Below are 22,843 nucleotides of genomic sequence, written 5' to 3'. Positions count from 1 at the left end.
TCAGGTGGGCTTTTCGTGTCCTGTCAATACCCCTCCCTGCCACCGTAGGGATAGACAAAAACATCACCTGTACTCCCGCTCCCTCCACTAATCGCCCCAGCCCCCTAAAGTCCCGTTTGATAGCCTTCAGGCTTCTCTCTTCAATGTCATCACTGCCAGCCTGGACTATCAAAAGAGCATAATATTCAGAGGGGTGAACCAGCTTGGGAAGCTTCCTGGCAACGTCCCTGACCCTGGCCCCAGGGAGGCAGCAGACTTCCCTACGGGTAGGGTCAGGCTGACAGACCAACTATCAAGCCCCACGTCTGAGAGCATTGCCCGAATGCCTCTTGAATTGCAGCAGATTTGGTGCTGTGAGCAGTTCTCTGGGAAGCCTTTTCCAGTGCCTCACCACCCTCCCAGAGAAGAACGGTTTCCTCACAGCCAGCCCCAACCTCCCCTGTCACAACTCCGTGCCGTTCCCTTGGGTCCCAGTGCTGCTCACCAGAGGAGAAGTCAGCACCACCGCCTTCCGCTCCCATCTTGAGGAAGCAGGAGACGGCGATGAGGTCACTTCTCAGCCTTCTCTTTTCTAAACTCAACAAGCCAAGTTACCTCAGCTGCTCCTCAAGTTTTCCCCTCTAGACCCTTCACCATCTTTGTTGGCCTCCTTTGGATACCCGATCCTTTTTTTCTTTTTGGACCCTCCTTCTACTGCAGTGCCCCAAACTGTTGACTCCTATTCAACTTGCCCTGGACCAGAACCCCCTTTGCTGTGGGGCTGCTCTGCATGCAGCCTCTCATCTCCCAGTCTGCATGTATATTCAGGATTGCTCCTTCCCAGGGGCAGAGTCCAGCACTTGCTCTTGTTGAACTTCATACAGTTGATGACTGCCCGGCACTCGAGTCTGTCACGATCTCCCTGCAAGGCCGCTCTACCCTTGAGGGAGTCGACGGCACCTCCCAGTTCAGCATCACACTTTTAGTGTCGCCTACTCAAAATACTTGCAAGCCCTGCACCCGAGTCGTTTATGGAAAACACTGAAGAGAAGTGGACTGAAAATGGGGCCCTGGGCAACCCCACTAGTGGCTGGCCAGCAGCCTGATGGAACCCCATTTGCGATGGAACCCTTTGAGCCTGAGCCTTCAGCCAATTGTTCACCCATCAGACTACGTGTTGATCTAGCTGTGGGCGCAACGTTTTGCCCAGCAGGATAGATACTGCATGAAGCGGTATCCAAAGCTTGGCTGAAATCCCAAAAGATGACCTCAGCTGGCTTCCCTAGGTCAACTAGATGGTAAAGCTCGTTGTAAAAGGCAAAGAAGTTTGTTAAGCAGGACTTCCCCCTCAGGAACTTGTGCTGTCTAGGACTGAGGACTACAGTGTCTTTCAGGTGTTTCTCAGTGACTCCTAGAACTTTCTGCACAGGTTTAGCTGGCCGTGAGGCGAGCCTGAAAGGCCTGGATTTGGCACATCTTGGGCTCAGCCGTGGGCAGCCTGCTCGAGGTGGCCTTGCTGGAGCAGGGCAATGCCTGCATTCCTCCCCCCAAAGTGCTGCACAGACAGTCGCGCACAGAGTGGATGTTAACACAAGCAGTTTATTGGCATCTGCATGGGCTGAAGCTCCTGGATGGAATGGAGCCTGCCCAAGGGTCTGGCTGGTCAGTGGAAATATTTGGATGGAAATATCCTTGTGTTTGTAAAATTGTTTGAAACTGATAAACAAGGAAATTGCTTATTCTTTTTCATCATCTTCAGGAAGAATGCACCCTTACCTTTTAACTGTCTATAATGGTATCTTACCTCGGCCATTGACTTTGCTTTGTCTCAAATTTCACTTCAGCTAAGCAAGAGCTATAATATTTTCAATTCTCCTTTTAACTGATTCTTTAAAGTGTCTTGATTCTCAACAAATTGTTCTTAATAAAAAGCCTAGTAAAAATATGGTCATGAAATAGAGAATACTCTCACTGAGGTAGGAAAATTTATTCCATAATGTAACTTAAAAAAACAAAAGATGAAGGTTTCATTTCCGTGTCTTTTAAAAAAATTATTTATTTATTTATTTATTATTTGGCTCCAGATTGTTAAAATGAACAATAAAGGAAAAAGTAAAAGAAATGGGCACTGAAAAGACAACAATATTGTCATAACATAGCTTCTGATATTAATCGATCCAAATTTGTGACAAAACACCAGTTTTCCTTAAGTGGATAGTTTAATTCTAAAATAACAAAATGATGGCTGATCAAAACATCACATACAATTAAATAGAAATCAAAACCTGGACTAAGCTTTAAAGACAGTAAAAATGAAGAAAAACACCAAAGATGATCATAGATGTCTTCTACATCCATATTGTTTTGAGGATGTGAATGTCTTCTAAGATGTAAGTACAACATTGTGCACACAGTCATGGGCAGCCTGCTCTAGGTGGCCTTGCTGAAGCTCCTGGATGGAATGGAGCCTGCCCAAGGGTCTGGCTGGTCAGTGCCCGGCTGCGCACAGGTGTCTGTGTTGCGCTGCTGGAGAAAGTGGTGTTGTGCGGCTGCGCCGGGCTGCAGCCGAAGCTGTGCGCGGCCTACTGCAGACTCAGGAAGCTGCCCGAGCCATCTATCTGCACCCCAAGCGTGATCTCGATGGAGACGGTGCTCTTGCTCTTGGAGGCGTTGGCCAGCTTGATCTTGCAGGAGCGGCGGGAGGGCAGCAGCGTCAGGCGGCAGTGGCGCGAGCGCGGCAGAAGCTGCCAGGCTGCTTGCACCAAGGCCTGGAACCAGCGCGTGGTTTCCTCCACATTGAGGTAGGAGCCCGTGCAGAGGCTGCGTAGGAGGCTGGGTTCCTGCCTTCTGCTCAGCTCGTCCTCGGAGTGGTGGAGGAAGCACAGCATGTCCCCCAGCAGCCGCTCCCTGGCGCAGGTGCACTGCAGGTCCACGCGCAGCCCGGGCTTCCTCGTTGCTCTCTTCCCCATGGCGCCGAGTTCTGGGTGGAAGGCGTGTCCAGGGGGAGGCCTCAGGGGCACGAGCAGGCGGTAGACGACGTCGTCTTCACCGGCACTGCAGCCTTCGGAGAGGCAGCCCAGGCCGATGGCCGGCTGCAGCTGTGGCTTGAAGGGACACTTGCTGCAGAGTCCTCGGCAGGCCCCAAGCAGTTCGTCCACCAGCTCCTCCACCACCTTGCACTTGTCAGCCATGGACGGCGCTGGCCACTGGCTGCAATCAGCCCAAACCCTGCCCAGATGCCAGGTGCTGTGCGAGTCACCGTCTTGCTCCGCATCACCGTTGTCCTCCTCCTTTCTTGTAGAGCTGCCCTGCTTGCTGCGGCTGCCCGGCTCACGGCTCCTTTTCTTGAGCCAGCGGCAGAGCCCAAAGAGCAGCACAAGGAGGTCAGGCAAGGCCCAGAGGTGCCACTGCTGCAAGGCACTGAAGAGCAGAGCTCCCAGGACGCCCCGGCTCTGCTCCAGTCTCCTCTGCTCCATCTCTTGCAGCAGCCGAGCCATGCCCTGCCTCAGCTGCTCTGCATACTCTTGCATTCTCTTCTGTGTATCCGCATCCATGGGATCATCCAGCAACCACGGCTTCTGGGCAATGCCCAGCACAGCCAGGGCGAGGAAGATCAGGCGAGCCATAGCCAGCAGGAGGTGCGAGCTGCACTCACCGACGGCCCAGGCCACAGTGGGGTGGCGCTGCCTGCTGCTGGCCCTGATGACAGCTCCCGCGCTGTGACGCTGTGACCCGTCCTTTGTGCTGTCACCGGCGTCACAGCCGCATCACAGCAATCCCCCTGGCCTCGCATCTCTAGGTTTGGGTGAAGGTCCTTGCAGCTCTTGGACAGGAGAAGGCTTAGCATGTCACACACAAGCTCCCTAAACCAGGGACAAATTGCATCTTCTCTTCAGATGTGACGCAAAACATACCTGCTCTTACTCCTTCAGATAGAAAGGCTATTTCTTGAATTGCTTTGGGGGAAATGATCAAGCTGAAAAGAACATCTCCTGGTGAACGTTGCAGAACTACATAGAGGGAGAGTGAAAAGCCATCCGCACACAGAATACTAGGCTCTCCCGAGTTGGAAGGGACCCATGAGGATCATTGAGTGCAACTTCTAGGTCCACACAAGACCGTCCAATCACAGAACCACAGAATTTCTAGGTTGGAAGAGACCTCAAGATCATCGAGTCCAACCTCTGACCTAACGCTAACAGTCCTCCATTAAACCATATCCCTAAGCTCTACACCTAAACGTCTTTTAAAGGCCTCCAGGGATGGTGACTCCACCACTTCCCTGGGCAGCCCATTCCAATGCCTCACAACCCTTTCGGTAAAGAAGTTCTTCCTAACATCCAGCCTAATCTTCCCCTGGCACAACTTTAGCCCATTTCCCCTTGTCCTGTCACCAGGCATGTGGAAGAACAGGCCAACCCCCACCTGGCTACAGCCTCCTTCAAGGTACCTGTAGAGAGCAATAAGGTCGTCCCTGAGCCTTCTCTTTTCCAGGCTGAACAAGCCCAGCTCCCTCAGCCACTCCTCGTAGGACTTGTTCTCCAGACCCCTCACCAGCTTCATTGCCCTTCTCTGGACTCGCTTGAGCACCTCCATGTCCTTCTTGTAGCGAGGGGCCCAAAACTGAACACAGTACTTGAGGTGCGGCCTCACCAGAGCCGAGTACAGGGGGACAATCTCTTCCCTTGCCCTGCTGGCCACACTGCTTCTGTGTGGAGGCTGGAGTTGACTCCATTCACCACGACTCTTTGGGCCCGGCTATCCAGCCAGTTTCTAACCCAACGAAGCGTACGCCAGTCCAAGCCAAGAGCAGCCAGTTTCTTGAGGAGAATGCTGTGGGGAATGGTGTCAAAAGCCTTGCTGAAGTCAAGGTAGACCACATCCACAGCCTTTCCCTCATCCACCCAGCGCGTCACTTTGTCGTAGAAGGAGATCAGGTTTGTCAAGCAGGACCTGCCTTTCATAAACCCATGCTGACTGGGCCTGATCGCCTGCTTGCCCTTCAAGTGCCGCATGATGACTCTCAAGAGGATCTGCTCCACGAGCTTCCCTGGCACTCAGGTCAAACTGACAGGCCTGTAGTTTCCCGAGTCTGCCCTCCGGCCCTTCTTGTAGAACGGGCTCATGTTTGCTAGCCGCCAGTCAACTGGGACCTCCCCCGATAGCCAGGACTGTTGATAAATGATGCTAAGCGGCTTGGCCAGCTCCTCTGCCAGTTCTCTCAGTACCCTTGGGTGGATCCCATCCGGCCCCAGCGACTTGTGCACATCCAAGTGCCGTAGCAGGTCACCAACCAGTTCTTCGTGGATAGTGAGGGCCACATCCTGCTCCCCATCCCCTTCCACCAGCTCAGGGTACTGGGTATCCAGAGAACAACTGGTATTGCCGCTAAAGACTGAGGCGAAGACGGCATTAAGCACCTCCGCCTTTTCCTCATCTCTTGTAACTAGGTTTCCCCCCACATCCAGGAAAGGATGGAGATTCTCCTTAGTCCTCCATTTTGTATTGATGCGTTTGTAAAAAGATTTTTTGTTGTCTTTAACGGCAGTAGCCAGATTGAGCTCCAGATGAGCTTTGGCCTTTCTGATTTTGTCCCTGCACAGCCTCGTTACCTCCTTATAGTCCTCCTCAGTGGCCCGCCCTTTTTTCCAAAGATTATAAACCCTCTTTTTTCTCCTAAGCTCAAGCCACAATTCTCTGTTCAGCCAGGCTGGTCTTCTTCCCCGCCAGCTCGTCTTTGGGCACGTGGGGAGAGACCGCTCCTGCGCCATTAAGATTTCCCTCTTGAAGAGCGCCCAGCCTTCCTGGACCCCTCTGCCCTTCAGAACCGCCTCCCAAGGGACTCTGCCAACCAGTGTCCTCAGCAGCTCAAAGTCAGCCCTCTGGAAGTCCAATACAGGGGTTTTACTGGTCCCCTTCCTGGCCTCGCCAACAATAGAGAACTCCACCATTTCGGGGTCACTCTGCCCAAGACAGCTCCCGACAATCACATCCTCCACCAGTCCTTCTCTGTTTGTGAAGAGAAGGTCTAGCGGGGCGCCACCCCTGGTAGGCTCACTAACCAGCTGCGTCAGGAAGCTATCTTCTACGCTCTCCAGAAACCTCCTAGACTGCTTCTCTGGGCTGTGTTGTGCTTCCAGGATATGTCAGGGAAGTTGAAGTCCCCCACAAGAACAAGCGCCGATGATTTTGCAACTTCTGTCAGCTGCCTGTACAACTCCTCATCCGTCTCCTCATCCTGGTTTGGCGCTCTATAACAGACCCCGACCAGGACGCTAGCCTTGTTGTCCCTGCCGATCCTAACCCAAAGGGACTCGACCTTGTCATTCCCAGCCTCGAGCTCCACAACATCGAAAGACTCTCTAATACAGAGAGCCACACCACCACCCCTTCTGTGCTGCCTGTCCCTTCTGAAGAGCTTAAAGCCAGGCATTGCAGCACTCCGGTCATGAAAGTGGTCCCACCACGTTTCCGTGATGGCAACCAAGTTGTAGCCTGCCTGCCGCACAATGGCTTCCAGCTCCTCCTGTTTGTTACCCATGCTGCGTGCATTGGTGTAGATGCACTTCAGCTGGGCCATTGCCTTATCCCCTGGCCTTGCCATTGTTCCCCCTGGCTCAGCTCCAACAAGCCTTGTTTCAGCCCATCCCCCATCTTACCTAGTTTAAAGCCCTCTCAATGAGCACCGCCAGCTCCTGGCCCAGGATCCGTTTTCCCCTAAGAGATAGGGACCCGTCTGCGGCCATCAGGCCGGGTGCCGAGTAAAGCGCCCCATGGACAAAAAAAAAGCAAGATGTCTGTGCTGGCACCAGCCTCTGAGCCATGTGCTTATCAGGTGGGCTTTTCGTGTCCTGTCAGTGCCCCTCCCTGTCACCGCAGGGATAGACAAAAACATCACCTATACTCCCGCTCCCTCCACTAATCGCCCCAGCCCCCTAAAGTCCCGTTTGATAGCCTTCAGGCTTCTCTCTTCAATGTCATCACTGCCAGCCTGGACTATCAAAAGAGCATAATAGTCAGAGGGGCGAACCAGGTTGGGAAGCTTCCTGGCAACGTCCCTGACCCTGGCCCCAGGGAGGCAGCAGACTTCCCTACGGGTAGGGTCAGGCTGACAGACCAACTATCAAGCCCCACGTCTGAGAGCATTGCCCGAATGCCTCTTGAATTGCAGCAGATTTGGTGCTGTGAGCAGTTCCCTGGGGAGCCTTTTCCAGTGCCTCACCACCCTCCCAGAGAAGAACGGTTTCCTCACAGCCAGCCCCAACCTCCCCTGTCACAACTCCGTGCCGTTCCCTTGGGTCCCAGTGCTGCTCACCAGAGGAGAAGTCAGCACCACCGCCTTCCGCTCCCATCTTGAGGAAGCAGGAGACGGCGATGAGGTCGCTTCTCAGCCTTCTCTTCTCTAAGCTCAACAAGCCAAGTTACCTCAGCTGCTCCTCAAGTTTTCCCCTCTAGACCCTTCACCATCTTTGTTGGCCTCCTTTGGATACCCGATCCTTTTTTTCTTTTTGGACCCTCCTTCTACTGCAGTGCCCCAAACTGTTGACTCCTATTCAACTTGCCCTGGACCAGAACCCCCTTTGCTGTGGGGCTGCTCTGCATGCAGCCTCTCATCTCCCAGTCTGCATGTATATTCAGGATTGCTCCTTCCCAGGGGCAGAGTCCAGCACTTGCTCTTGTTGAACTTCATACAGTTGATGACTGCCCGGCACTCGAGTCTGTCACGATCTCCCTGCAAGGCCGCTCTACCCTTGAGGAAGTCGACGGCGCCTCCCAGTTCAGCGTCACACTTTCAGTGTCGCCTACTCAAAACACTTTCAAGTCCTGCACCCGAGTCGTTGTAGTGGGTTTACATGGCAAGGTTTTGGTAGCAGGGGGCCATAGGGGTGGTTTCTGTGAGAAAGATCTAGAAGCCGCCCCATGTTTGGGAAGGGCCCCATTGTTTTCCAGAGCTGAGCCAATAAGCGATGTTGTTTTGCGCCTCTGTGAGAGCATATTTAAGACAGGGAAAAAATGCTGCACCACACAGCAGCTGGGAGAGTCAAGGGAGTGAGAAACAGCCTTGCAGGTGCCAAGGTCAGTGTAGAAGGAGGGGGAGAGGTGCTCCAGGTGCCGGAGCAGAAGTCCCCTGCGGCCTGTGGTGAGGACCATGGTGAAGCAGGATGTCCCCCTGCAGCCCATGGAGTACCACGGTGGAGCAGGGTTCCACGCTGCAGCCCATGGAGGAGACCACGGTGGAGCAGGTGGCCCTGCACCGATGGAGGCTGCTGCCTGTGGAAGACCCCTGCTGGAGCAGATTCCGGGCCGGACCTGTAGCCCGTGGAGAGGAGCCCACGCAGGAGCAGGTGATCTGGCAGGAGCTGCTGCCCGTAGGGGAGCCAGGTTGGAGCAGTTTTCTCCTGAGGGATGGACCCCGTGGTACGGACCCATATCTGGAGCAGTTCTGGAAGAGCTGCTGCCTGTGGGAAGCCCACGCCGGATCAGTTCGTCAAGGACTGCATCCCGTGGGTGGGACCCCACAGCACAGGGGACGAGAGTGACCGAGAAAGAGCGGCAGAGAAGAAGTGCTGTAGACTGACCATAACCCCCATTCCCCCGTTCCCCTGCGCCGCTCGGGGGGGAGGAGGTGGAAGAGGGTGGATGGGGGGGAAGGTGCTTTTGGTTTCTTTCCTTTGTTTCTCACTTCTCTAGCTTGTTAGTAATGAGCAATAAATCTTACTATCTGTCTTCTTATACTGAGTCTGGTTTGCCCGTTACACTAATTATTGCGTGATTTTCTCATCCTTATCTCAATCCTTGAGCCCTTTTCACATATTTTCTCCCCATTCCTCTTTGAGGATGGGGAGTGAGAGAGCGGCTGTGGTGGAGCTCAGCTGCCCACTCAAGCGGAACCACGACAGTCGTTTATGTAAAACACTGAAGAGAAGTGGACTGAAAATGGGGCCCTGGGCAACCCCACTAGTGGCTGGCCAGCAGCCTGATGGAACCCCATTTGCCATAACCCTTTGAGCCTGAGCCTTCAGCCAATTGTTCGCCCATCATCCTATGCGTTGATCTAGCTGTGGGCGCAACGTTTTGCCCAGCAGGATAGATACTGCGTGAAGCGGTATCCAAAGCTTGGCTGAAATCCCAAAAGATGACCTCAGCTGGCTTCCCTAGGTCAACTAGATGGGAAAGCTCGTTGTAAAAGGCAAAAAAGTTTGTTAAGCAGGACTTCCCCCTCAGGAACTTGTGTTGTCTAGGACTGAGGACTACAGTGTCTTTCAGGTGTTTCTCAGTGACTCCTAGGACTTTTCTCCACAGGTTTAGCTGGCCCTGAGGCGAGCCTGACAGGCCTGGAATTAGCACATCTTGGGCTCAGCCGTGGGCAGCCTGCTCGAGGTGGCCTTGCTGGAGCAGGGCAATGCCTGCATTCCTCCCCCCAGAGTGCTGCACAGACAGTCGCGCACAGAGTGCATGTTAACACAAGCAGTTTATTGGCATCTGCATGGGCTGAAGCTCCTGGATGGAATGGAGCCTGCCCAAGGGTCTGGCTGGTCAGTGCCCGGCTGCACACAGGTGTCTGTGTTGCGCTGCTGGAGAAAGTGGTGTTGTGCGGCTGCGCCGGGCTGCAGCCGAAGCTGTGCGCAGCCTACTGCAGACTCAGGAAGCTGCCCGAGCCATCTATCTGCACCCCAAGTGTGATCTCGATGGAGACGGTGCTCTTGCTCTTGGAGGCATTGGCCAGCTTGATCTTGCAGGAGCGGCGGGAGGGCAGCAGCGTCAGGCAGCAGTGGCGCGAGCGCGGCAGAAGCTGCCAGGCTGCTTGCACCAAGGCCTGGAACCAGCGCGTGGTTTCCTCCACATTGAGGTAGGAGCCCGTGCAGAGGCTGCGTAGGAGGCTGGGTTCCTGCCTTCTGCTCAGCTCGTCCTCGGAGTGGTGGAGGAAGCACAGCATGTCCCCCAGCAGCCGCTCCCTGGCGCAGGTGCACTGCAGGTCCACGCGCAGCCCGGGCTTCCTCGTTGCTCTCTTCCCCATGGCGTCGAGTTCTGGGTGGAAGGCGTGTCCAGGGGGAGGCCTCAGGGGCACGAGCAGGCGGTAGACGACGTCGTCTTCACCGGCACTGCAGCCTTCGGAGAGGCAGCCCAGGCCGATGGCCGGCTGCAGCTGTGGCTTGAAGGGACACTTGCTGCAGAGCCCTCGGCAGGCCCCAAGCAGTTCGTCCACCAGCTCCTCCACCACCTTGCACTTGTCAGCCATGGACGGCGCTGGCCACTGGCTGCAATCAGCCCAAACCCTGCCCAGATGCCAGGTGGTGTGCGAGTCACCGTCTTGCTCCGCATCACCGTTGTCCTCCTCCTTTCTTGTAGAGCTGCCCTGCTTGCTGCGGCTGCCTGGCTCACGGCTCCTTTTCTTGAGCCAGCGGCAGAGCCCAAGGAGCAGCACAAGGAGGTCAGGCAAGGCCCAGAGATGCCACTGCTGCAAGGCACTGAAGAGCAGAGCTCCCAGGACGCCCCGGCTCTGCTCCAGTCTCCTCTGCTCCATCTCTTGCAGCAGCCGAGCCATGCCCTGCCTCAGCTGCTCTGCATGCTCTCGCATTCTTTTCTGTGTATCCGCATCCATGGGATCATCCAGCAACCACGGCTTCTGGGCAATGCCCAGCACAGCCAGGGCGAGGAAGATCAGGCGAGCCATAGCCAGCAGGAGGTGCGAGCTGCACTCACCGACGGCCCAGGCCACAGTGGGGTGGCGCTGCCTGCTGCTGGCCCTGATGACAGCTCCCGCGCTGTGACCCGTCCTTTGTGCTGTCACCGGCGTCACAGCCGCATCACAGCAATCCCCCTGGCCTCGCATCTCTAGGTTTGGGTGAAGGTCCTTGCAGCTCTTGGACAGGAGAAGGCTTAGCATGTCACACACAAGCTCCCTAAACCAGTGACAAATTGCATCTTCTCTTCATGTGTGACGCAAAACATACCTGCTCTTACTCCTTCAGATAGAAATGCTATTTCTTGAATTGCTTTGGGGGAAATGATCAAGCTGAAAAGAACATCTCCTGGTGAACGTTGCAGAACTACATAGAGGGAGAGTGAAAAGCCATCCGCACACAGAATACTAGGCTCTCCCGAGTTGGAAGGGACCCATGAGGATCATTGAGTGCAACTCCTAGGTCCACACAAGACCGTCCAATCACAGAACCACAGAATTTCTAGGTTGGAAGAGACCTCAAGATCATCGAGTCCAACCTCTGACCTAACGCTAACAGTCCTCCATTAAACCATATCCCTAAGCTCTACACCTAAACGTCTTTTAAAGGCCTCCAGGGATGGTGACTCCACCACTTCCCTGGGCAGCCCGTTCCAATGCCTCACAACCCTTTCAGTAAAGAAGTTCTTCCTAATATCCAGCCTAAAACACCCCTGGTGCAACTTTAGCCCATTTCCCCTCGTCCTGTCACCAGGCATGTGGGAGAACAGGCCAACCCCCACCTGGCTACAGCCTCCTTCAAGGTACCTGTAGAGAGCAATAAGGTCGTCCCTGAGCCTTCTCTTTTCCAGGCTGAACAAGCCCAGCTCCCTCAGCCACTCCTCGTAGGACTTGTTCTCCAGTCCCCTCACCAGCTTCATTGCCCTTCTCTGGACTCACTTGAGCACCTCGATGTCCTTCCTGTAGCGAGGGGCCCAAAACTGAACACAGTACTCGAGGTGCGGCCTCACCAGAGCCGAGTACAGGGGGACAATCACTTCCCTTGCCCTGCTGGCCACACTGCTTCTGTGTGGAGGCTGGAGTTGACTCCATTCACCACGACTCTTTGGGCCCGGCTATCCAGCCAGTTTCTAACCCAACGAAGCGTACGCCAGTCCAAGCCAAGAGCAGCCAGTTTCTTGAGGAGAATGCTGTGGGGAATGGTGTCAAAAGCCTTGCTGAAGTCAAGGTAGACCACATCCACAGCCTTTCCCTCATCCACCCAGCGTGTCACTTTGTCGTAGAAGGAGATCAGGTTCGTCAAGCAGGACCTGCCTTTCATAAACCCATGCTGACTGGGCCTGATCGCCTGCTTGCTCTGCAAGTGCCGCATGATGACTCTCAAGAGGATCTGCTCCACGAGCTTCCCTGGCACTGAGGTGAAACTGACAGGCCTGTAGTTTCCCGGGTCTGCCCTCCGGCCCTTCAGTCCCTAAGAGATAGGGACCCGTCTGCAGCCATCAGGCCGGGTGCCGAGTAAAGCACCCCATGGTCAAAAAAAAAAAAAAGATGTCTGTGCTGGCACCAGCCTCTGAGCCATGTGTTTATCAGGTGGGCTTTTCGTGTCCTGTCAATACCCCTCCCTGCCACCGTAGGGATAGACAAAAACATCACCTGTACTCCCGCTCCCTCCACTAATCGCCCCAGCCCCCTAAAGTCCCATTTGATAGCCTTCAGGCTTCTCTCTTCAATGTCATCACTGCCAGCCTGGACTATCAAAAGAGCATAATATTCAGAGGGGTGAACCAGCTTGGGAAGCTTCCTGGCAACGTCCCTGACCCTGGCCCCAGGGAGGCAGCAGACTTCCCTACGGGTAGGGTCAGGCTGACAGACCAACTATCAAGCCCCACGTCTGAGAGCATTGCCCGAATGCCTCTTGAATTGCAGCAGATTTGGTGCTGTGAGCAGTTCTCTGGGAAGCCTTTTCCAGTGCCTCACCACCCTCCCAGAGAAGAACGGTTTCCTCACAGCCAGCCCCAACCTCCCCTGTCACAACTCCGTGCCGTTCCCTTGGGTCCCAGTGCTGCTCACCAGAGGAGAAGTCAGCACCACCGCCTTCCGCTCCCATCTTGAGGAAGCAGGAGACGGCGATGAGGTCACTTCTCAGCCTTCTCTTTTCTAAACTCAACAAGCCAAGTTACCTCAGCTGCTCCTCAAGTTTTCCCCTCTAGACCCTTCACCATCTTTGTTGGCCTCCTTTGGATACCCGATCCTTTTTTTCTTTTTGGACCCTCCTTCTACTGCAGTGCCCCAAACTGTTGACTCCTATTCAACTTGCCCTGGACCAGAACCCCCTTTGCTGTGGGGCTGCTCTGCATGCAGCCTCTCATCTCCCAGTCTGCATGTATATTCAGGATTGCTCCTTCCCAGGGGCAGAGTCCAGCACTTGCTCTTGTTGAACTTCATACAGTTGATGACTGCCCGGCACTCGAGTCTGTCACGATCTCCCTGCAAGGCCGCTCTACCCTTGAGGGAGTCGACGGCACCTCCCAGTTCAGCATCACACTTTTAGTGTCGCCTACTCAAAATACTTGCAAGCCCTGCACCCGAGTCGTTTATGGAAAACACTGAAGAGAAGTGGACCGAAAATGGGGCCCTGGGCAACCCCACTAGTGGCTGGCCAGCAGCCTGATGGAACCCCATTTGCGATGGAACCCTTTGAGCCTGAGCCTTCAGCCAATTGTTCACCCATCAGACTACGTGTTGATCTAGCTGTGGGCGCAACGTTTTGCCCAGCAGGATAGATACTGCATGAAGCGGTATCCAAAGCTTGGCTGAAATCCCAAAAGATGACCTCAGCTGGCTTCCCTAGGTCAACTAGATGGTAAAGCTCGTTGTAAAAGGCAAAGAAGTTTGTTAAGCAGGACTTCCCCCTCAGGAACTTGTGCTGTCTAGGACTGAGGACTACAGTGTCTTTCAGGTGTTTCTCAGTGACTCCTAGAACTTTCTGCACAGGTTTAGCTGGCCGTGAGGCGAGCCTGAAAGGCCTGGATTTGGCACATCTTGGGCTCAGCCGTGGGCAGCCTGCTCGAGGTGGCCTTGCTGGAGCAGGGCAATGCCTGCATTCCTCCCCCCAAAGTGCTGCACAGACAGTCGCGCACAGAGTGGATGTTAACACAAGCAGTTTATTGGCATCTGCATGGGCTGAAGCTCCTGGATGGAATGGAGCCTGCCCAAGGGTCTGGCTGGTCAGTGGAAATATTTGGATGGAAATATCCTTGTGTTTGTAAAATTGTTTGAAACTGATAAACAAGGAAATTGCTTATTCTTTTTCATCATCTTCAGGAAGAATGCACCCTTACCTTTTAACTGTCTATAATGGTATCTTACCTCGGCCATTGACTTTGCTTTGTCTCAAATTTCACTTCAGCTAAGCAAGAGCTATAATATTTTCAATTCTCCTTTTAACTGATTCTTTAAAGTGTCTTGATTCTCAACAAATTGTTCTTAATAAAAAGCCTAGTAAAAATATGGTCATGAAATAGAGAATACTCTCACTGAGGTAGGAAAATTTATTCCATAATGTAACTTAAAAAAACAAAAGATGAAGGTTTCATTTCCGTATCTTTTAAAAAAATTATTTATTTATTTATTTATTATTTGGCTCCAGATTGTTAAAATGAACAATAAAGGAAAAAGTAAAAGAAATGGGCACTGAAAAGACAACAATATTATCATAACATAGCTTCTGATATTAATCGATCCAAATTTGTGACAAAACACCAGTTTTCCTTAAGTGGATAGTTTAATTCTAAAATAACAAAATGATGGCTGATCAAAACATCACATACAATTAAATAGAAATCAAAACCTGGACTAAGCTTTAAAGACAGTAAAAATGAAGAAAAACACCAAAGATGATCATAGATGTCTTCTACATCCATATTGTTTTGAGGATGTGAATGTCTTCTAAGATGTAAGTACAACATTGTGCACACAGTCATGGGCAGCCTGCTCTAGGTGGCCTTGCTGAAGCTCCTGGATGGAATGGAGCCTGCCCAAGGGTCTGGCTGGTCAGTGCCCGGCTGCGCACAGGTGTCTGTGTTGCGCTGCTGGAGAAAGTGGTGTTGTGCGGCTGCGCCGGGCTGCAGCCGAAGCTGTGCGCGGCCTACTGCAGACTCAGGAAGCTGCCCGAGCCATCTATCTGCACCCCAAGCGTGATCTCGATGGAGACGGTGCTCTTGCTCTTGGAGGCGTTGGCCAGCTTGATCTTGCAGGAGCGGCGGGAGGGCAGCAGCGTCAGGCGGCAGTGGCGCGAGCGCGGCAGAAGCTGCCAGGCTGCTTGCACCAAGGCCTGGAACCAGCGCGTGGTTTCCTCCACATTGAGGTAGGAGCCCGTGCAGAGGCTGCGTAGGAGGCTGGGTTCCTGCCTTCTGCTCAGCTCGTCCTCGGAGTGGTGGAGGAAGCACAGCATGTCCCCCAGCAGCCGCTCCCTGGCGCAGGTGCACTGCAGGTCCACGCGCAGCCCGGGCTTCCTCGTTGCTCTCTTCCCCATGGCGTCGAGTTCTGGGTGGAAGGCGTGTCCAGGGGGAGGCCTCAGGGGCACGAGCAGGCGGTAGACGACGTCGTCTTCGCGGGCGCTGCAGCCTTCGGAGAGGCAGCCCAGGCCGATGGCCGGCTGCAGCTGTGGCTTGAAGGGACACTTGCTGCAGAGTCCTCGGCAGGCCCCAAGCAGTTCGTCCACCAGCTCCTCCACCACCTTGCACTTGTCAGCCATGGACGGCGCCGGCCACTGGCTGCAATCAGCCCAAACCCTGCCCAGATGCCAGGTGCTGTGCGAGTCACCGTCTTGCTCCGCATCACCGTTGTCCTCCTTCTTTCTTGTAGAGCTGCCCTGCTTGCTGCGGCTGCCCGGCTCACGGCTCCTTTTCTTGAGCCAGCGGCAGAGCCCAAGGAGCAGCACAAGGAGGTCAGGCAAGGCCCAGAGGTGCCACTGCTGCAAGGCACTGAAGAGCAGAGCTCCCAGGACGCCCCGGCTCTGCTCCAGTCTCCTCTGCTCCATCTCTTGCAGCAGCCGAGCCATGCCCTGCCTCAGCTGCTCTGCATACTCTTGCATTCTCTTCTGTGTATCCGCATCCATGGGATCATCCAGCAACCACGGCTTCTGGGCAATGCCCAGCACAGCCAGGGCGAGGAAGATCAGGCGAGCCATAGCCAACAGGAGGTGCGAGCTGCACTCACCGACGGCCCAGGCCACAGTGGGGTGGCGCTGCCTGCTGCTGGCCCTGATGACAGCTCCCGCGCTGTGACGCTGTGACCCGTCCTTTGTGCTGTCACCGGCGTCACAGCCGCATCACAGCAATCCCCCTGGCCTCGCATCTCTAGGGTTGGGTGAAGGTCCTTGCAGCTCTTGGACAGGAGAAGGCTTAGCATGTCACACACAAGCTCCCTAAACCAGGGACAAATTGCATCTTCTCTTCAGATGTGACGCAAAACATACCTGCTCTTACTCCTTCAGATAGAAATGCTATTTCTTGAATTGCTTTGGGGGAAATGATCAAGCTGAAAAGAACATCTCCTGGTGAACGTTGCAGAACTACATAGAGGGAGAGTGAAAAGCCATCCGCACACAGAATACTAGGCTCTCCCGAGTTGGAAGGGACCCATGAGGATCATTGAGTGCAACTCCTAGGTCCACACAAGACCGTCCAATCACAGAACCACAGAATTTCTAGGTTGGAAGAGACCTCAAGATCATCGAGTCCAACCTCTGACCTAACGCTAACAGTCCTCCACTAAACCATATCCCTAAGCTCTACATCTAAACGTCTTTTAAAGACCTCCAGGGATGGTGACTCCACCACTTCCCTGGGCAGCCCGTTCCAATGCCTCACAACCCTTTCGGTAAAGAAGTTCTTCCTAATATCCAGCCTAATCTTCCCCTGGCGCAACTTTAGCCCATTCCCCCTCGTCCTGTCACCAGGCATGTGGGAGAACAGGCCAACCCCCACCTGGCTACAGCCTCCTTCAAGGTACCTGTAGAGAGCAATAAGGTCGTCCCTGAGCCTTCTTTTTCCCAGGCTGAACAAACCCAGCTCCCTGGTACAGGCTGTCTGTTTCTAATGTGGAGGCTAAGGCAGTATTCCCAGGGAGGAGAAAAAAAAAAAAAAAGAAAAGTTGTATGGGGCTACAAGAAGTGGCTTGAGATTGTTTTGGATTAGTTACAAGAAAATTGCTGTGCAGCATGTCTACCAGGGGACAAGTATCTGGAGCAGTTTGTGCTTCACCCAAGGTCATTCGCTGCCCCTTTCTGGAGTTACTTTTCAGGGAAGACGATATTCACCAGGCAAAGGGGACAACCAGTTTTATGGCAACGCAGGAAAATGGCAGAAGCTCGGGGGCTGGCTTAGTCATTCAACAGGGGAATACTGGAACCAGATGGGAGACTAAAATGCTCCTTGGGAAGCAGCTTCACTGGCTGCTGTTGGCTCTGGGGGAAGGGAAAGACCTTTTAGCCCCTTCCATCCCCAGTCCGCAGAGCACGTCCCCTCCTTCAGCAGTCAAGCTACCAATAAAATTCTGCTGAGATTAGAGTCTGGCAATGAAGAAAGTCCCTAAAAAATACACAATAACCCATTTCTACATGAAGTGGGTATGACTCAGCTTACGACTCGCGGGGAAATTCCTGTTGTGCTGTACAGAGCAGGGATCTAACAGGACCATGCCAGGCCCCAGGACTCCTCACTCGCATCCCACAGCAAACCAGCCACATGGAGGTTTCTTCCTGTGAGCGTCTGATGCGGGGCTGGCTGCCAGCTCTGACTCACGTCTGCCTGCCTGTCAGGGCCCTGCTGTGGCTGACAGCTCAGGCCTCCAGTTTTTGGGGGTGGGTGGAAGTTAATGGAGCTTCAGCAGACGGCAGTAGGAGAAAGGCTGAGTGCCTCAGTTAAGCAACCAGAGGTCATGGCAGAATGGAAATAGCTTCATGCTTTGCAATAACCTGAGTGGGGAAGAAATGGAATAAAAAAAAAAAAAAAAAAAAAAAAAAAAAAGGAAGAAAATAGTTTGGCTGTATTTAATTTAGAAATTTAGTTCGTAATAAATTCAGACATTATGCACATGTTAGGATGGGAGGGAGGACAGGAGGACTGAAAGAGGGTTCCCTTCTTTGAAGCGGCCAAACCCAATGGTCTGGAGATGTACTTCAAAAGGGTAGCTCGTCTCAGCTGTAACACAACCCAACCTCTGCACTACTACAAGCAGTGCACAGGACAGCCTCACCTGTACTCAGAGCTTAGCTTCAGATGTGCAAATGTGGGACCTGGGCACTGGCAGGGAGTCTTAAGCTGTGGTGCCAGGTACTGGGAATGAGGGTGCAGCCCAGGGCATGCTGCCTTAGTGCCACTGACTGATCTACTGCAAGCAAAAAGCCATATAATGCTGTTATTACAACAGTAAGACAGTTTAGGAAATGGACAGTGCTTTGCTTGCTTTGTTGTTGTTTTGTTTGTTTGTTTTTAATTAAAATGGAGTGTCCTCATAAAAAAAAAAAAATCACAGATTTGGTCAATACAGCATTATTAACCCACAGATGGAAAAAAAAATCCTACAGGATTTTGGGAATTCTGATTAAAACAGCAAAGTGGAAAACATTTTTCTTAATTCAATAAATATTAATAATGCAGTTCCCTCTCTCTTCCCAGTGACGAATTACAGTCCTAATGTTTAGATAAACAGCACCCCTGTGTGGCTACAAATGGCACTCAGGAGATCACAGCAATTCCAGCTGGCCTTAAAAATTTCCTCTATTATTTTTTCTTGACACCTTAAAAAAATAAAAAATGCCTCAGCTCTAGAAGCAGCATTTTGGGTTGACAAGTTGTACATGGGGCAGTATACAGCTCTTACAGTTTAGTGGTGAAAGTGTAGAGGTCCACACATTAAGGCACCTGGTTAGTTTTCTAGGCTTTTACTTCTCTTCAGGCATAGTATCCCAACATGCTAGCAAGCCTAAAGTTATTAGCTTTATTTTAGTATTTATTCAAACTCTCAACAAATGAAGCACTTTTCTTTCTCCCCCATTTTACATGCTTTTGGTATCTTTTCTTCTACATCTGCTCACGTAGCAAAATTCTTTCCATGTTTATTTCGTTCAAGACACTCAGCTCCTCCAATTCACCCCAAACAACTCCATTCTACACACCTACCCAAGATACTTTATGCCATTATTTGGTATTTTTGCTCAAGTCCCCAAGGCAGTAGTTTCTGCTGTGGCCCCAGCCACTTGGCCTGCTTCTAGGGGAGCCCTGGGGGTTCGTCCATCCTCACCCAATGCTGCGCTAAAACAGGCTTTCCAGCACCCGATGAGACATAAGATTTACTGCCTAGCTACTATCCTTTTTTTACTCTGTTTTAGCAAAAATGGTGGTTTGTTACGCTGCTTGCTGTCATACCTTACCAAGATCCAAAGAGCCCTGTGCAGAACACAGCCCCCTCACAACAGCTCACCTTTGTAGCAAGGTTTCTGATGGCTTAAATAGTGACTAAAGAAAAGAGTAAACACACAAGCAAAAAAATACCCTCAGTTTAAGCACTTTTGATGCGTCTGCCCTTCCTTTCTACTTTTCCACAACAGCGAAGGCTTCTCCTTGATCAGTCATATGAAGCTGCCAGGAGTTCAGAAGTTTTCCTTCCTGCACTTTCAGTGCCACTATTCAAGAGCCCTGTGTTCTTTAAACAATTCCCACCCTTGCTTTACAATACCAAAACAGGAATAATAAGCAGATTAATGTCTGCCTAGATCCAAACCTGGCAGTAGACAGGATCAGAATCAGTAAAATACAAATAAAAACACCTAAAAATTCTGGCTTACAAGACACATAAACTTTCTAGTTAACTACCTCTACCATAATGACAAACTTATTATGGGTTAATTCCAGTACTCCATGCGTGAACTGCATAAACCCCGCAGTCCTTCTCCTCTGAAGTTCAGCTGATGAGAGCCCCAAGAGGAAGAAATGAAGAAGAGGGTAGATGTTTCCTAAAACACAAGTCACAAAAATATTGTACAAACACACCTGGAAACCCCAGGCTATGCTTACTCCATCCTTTCAGGGCCAGAAGTTAGCAGCTGCTGTCTGAGATAGGATACTAGGCCTCAAAACAGGCACTTTGGGGGGTTTCTTCATTTAGGTCAGTAAGTCTTGACTCTGGCTGGCTGCATAAATATACTGATGACCTGCCCGTTTAATTAGGCAGCCCTGGAGCTGCGTAGGCCCCCCTGCAGCACCCACAACACACGTGGCAGCTCCGCGGCTGTGAGTAACCAGGCCCCAGCAGGGCCCTGTGTCCTGGGGATCAACCCTGCCATGGGATTACAAATAAGAGGCGTTTTCCACACATTCAAACCCTAATATTGGGAAATAATAGGTAAGAGAAAAAGAAAAGCTCAGCTTCCAGCAGCCCCTGCTACAGGCTCGTGCAGCAGAGCCGCAAAAAGGATCCAGAGAGGAAGAGTGGGGCACCAAGGAGCAGAGGGTGCCAGCAGCAAACAGGACACCGTGAGTAACTGAGCAATTAGAGCACAGAGCTGAGGATGAAATGTGAATTTCACCTTCTGATTCAGCTGGTGTTAGGGAACCAAACAAAATTTAGATATGCATAAATTCAAAACAAAACAAAACAACAAAAAAGGAACACTTCCTTTTTTTTTTTTTTTTTTTTCTCTTGAGACTTGAAGGCAGGCCAAATAAATCTTCTGTCCTCCTTCAATGAGTCTTCATCTTCCCCTTTGTAACACTAGATAGTTTTCACTTCCTTATGCTTTGCAGAGCATCTTAAGACAAACTTTCTGAAATGCAGAGGTACCAACACCGAGCTGAGTCATGTTAGTCTGACATGGGGGAAAATGTGTCAGATATCCAGTCAGATAATGACAGGATAAGGGGAAATGGCTTTAAACTAAAAGAGGGTAGATTTAGATAAGATATTCAGAAGAAATTCTTCAACCAGAGGGTGGTGAGGCCCTGGCACAGGCTGCCCGGAGAAGCTGTGGCTGCCCCATCCCTGGAGGTGTTCAAGGCCAGGCTGGATGGGGCTTTGGGCAACCTGGGCTGGTGGGAGGTGTCCCTGCCCATGGAACAGGGTGGGCTTTAAGGTCCCTTCCAACCCAAACCATTTGATGATTCTCTGACGTGGAGCTGCTGCAGCTGCAGCCTCCTTGCCTGGAGGAGTGGGCAAAGAAGGGGGCACCCACCACATGGGGGACTGGGGTGCACACGTGTAACCCGTGTGGCTGTAAAGGAGTCACACGTGCAAAGCTGTGAAATGTTTATAATTAGTTACAGAAGGGTACTTAGACATTTTTAGGTGTCCAGGAAGACTTTATAAGCGTCTGAGATTGTTGTTTATCTTCTGTACTGCTCACGCTGATTCTGAACATATTCACTGATGGATGGTTAATTACATGTCATCAATAAATTGACAAACCTCACCCATCCTGACTTGATTTAAAGCCTAAGAGTCGAGCAGCTTTTCTCTGCATCATACTGGTAAGTAGGCACAACTCACGTGAGTCGTAGGCAGCAATAAGATCTTATTGCAGCATTGATGTGCACGTTGGAGAAGCTTTATGACTTTGCATGAAGTAGCAGCAATTAAGTGTACATCTTAGTCGCCAGAACCAGGTCTGATCTGGAGGCCACGTGGATAAGCAACTGCTTTATGCCCCAGTTCCATATTGATCATCATTAAAATTTTAATTCATATAGATTGGGAACTTTCTGAAACATTGCCCCTTCTCCCCCCCCCAGCCAAATGGAAATTATTTCATTCCTCCCAACAAAGGTTTTTGCCAGGAACCTTTGTGCAGGCTCAGCAGAAGAGATTTGTGGTGTCCCTGATGACAGAGCCGAGCAAACAAACACCTTCCCACCCCAGATCATTGCTTTCCACCACAGTGTTCATGTCCCGGATAATTCCTTTACCATTAGCCTCTGCAGGATGGGTCTTCATCTCTCTTCTTTGAACTTATCAACTTTATGAATAATGAAACACCTCAGGAGCCTGACGGGCAGCGACTGACTCCAGACCAAGTGATTCAGTCTGGGCTGCAGTCAGTGCTGCTCTCAGCGGCTCCTTGTTGCGGTGGTGATAACCTCAGGATGTGCCCTTATCACTGCAGGTACCCCCGGTGGCTCCGGCGAGTCGAGCACCAGTCAATACCCCCAGGTTGAAAGCATCAATTAACCAAACTCATGGCAACGTGGGAACCCGCTCTGTTCTGCAGACCCCCAAACCCCAGTGTTCGTCATTGCTGTGAGTATGGATGAAAACCCAAAATGTTTCTTTTGTAGGATTTTGATTATTTTAAATTAAAATGAACAGTGGTGGATACTTTTTTTGACATCAGTTGAAAAGTCACGAAATACTAATGTATGTATGTATACCCCCACACATATGTAGTTGTATTTTGCATATTCCATTTAGGAAATCCCACCTGTCAAGCATCTTCTCCTTCTGCATCTTTAATGAAATCAGTGTGTGTTTTTTGTTTTTTCCTGGTACTGTTTTATTTTGTGTAACCAGAAAACTGAATCCATAGAAGTCATTTCCCATCTGTGGCCATCAGTCTTCTCTCACACAAATAAAATTGTATTTGGCAATTCTCAAACATTCAGTGACAGAATAATTCAATTTTTATGTTCTATTCTTTGCATTTTATAGAAATATGAATGCTTTGGATGATTGTCTGTTACACTCCCACGTGAAATTTATTTAATCTGACATCAAAATGAGAATCAACAATGACAACCCATCCCTACTGAAATCAGCATAACTACCAGAGCTGCTGTAGGGATGCATTGACTGAAGAAGAGAGGAGGAATTGTTACTGGAAGAAAGAGTGCCAAATGGAGAAGGAAGCTCAGGAAGGAGTTGCAGAAGATTAACGGAGAAGAAACAAGCTCAAAACCCCCAAATCTCTCACCACTTCTTTAACTGTTGCTGCAGACTGTACAGTGCACGGGACGAACTGCAGAAAATTGACAGTGGCAGGGCTGAGGAGTTCCCAACTTGCACATCCGTGTAAAAATATCTCCATGCACAATTTCATATATTCTCTAACAGATAAAGCAAGTCAAGCCAAGCAACCTGAAAGCGTTGATTAATTTACCCCCAAAGCAGTAAAAGTAAGCCACCATC

General features: G+C 51.5%; 3 protein-coding genes across 3 annotated transcripts; all 3 read right to left on the bottom strand.

Annotated features, from left to right (window-relative positions):
- Positions 1–2,403: 2,403 nt before the first annotated feature.
- Positions 2,404–4,073, bottom strand: LOC137850150 (inositol 1,4,5-trisphosphate receptor-interacting protein-like 1). The gene has a single exon (XM_068670323.1). It carries the CDS (start codon positions 3,603–3,605, stop codon positions 2,562–2,564), a length of 1,044 nt encoding a protein of 347 aa, XP_068526424.1. The 5' UTR covers positions 3,606–4,073; the 3' UTR covers positions 2,404–2,561.
- A 5,537-nt stretch (positions 4,074–9,610) lies between these two features.
- LOC137850149 (inositol 1,4,5-trisphosphate receptor-interacting protein-like 1) lies at positions 9,611–11,821 on the bottom strand. Its single transcript, XM_068670322.1, has one exon. The coding sequence runs from the start codon at positions 10,865–10,867 to the stop codon at positions 9,611–9,613; it is 1,257 nt and encodes a 418-aa protein (XP_068526423.1). The 5' UTR covers positions 10,868–11,821.
- Positions 11,822–14,810: 2,989 nt separating this feature from the next.
- LOC137851618 (inositol 1,4,5-trisphosphate receptor-interacting protein-like 1) lies at positions 14,811–15,854 on the bottom strand. The gene has a single exon (XM_068673127.1). It carries the CDS (start codon positions 15,852–15,854, stop codon positions 14,811–14,813), a length of 1,044 nt encoding a protein of 347 aa, XP_068529228.1.
- Positions 15,855–22,843: the final 6,989 nt, after the last annotated feature.

Source organism: Anas acuta, chromosome 1 (assembly GCF_963932015.1).
Source record: "Anas acuta chromosome 1, bAnaAcu1.1, whole genome shotgun sequence".
In the NCBI taxonomy this organism is placed as follows: Eukaryota; Metazoa; Chordata; class Aves; order Anseriformes; family Anatidae; genus Anas; species Anas acuta.
This window is presented reverse-complemented; position numbering and strand designations above follow the sequence as displayed.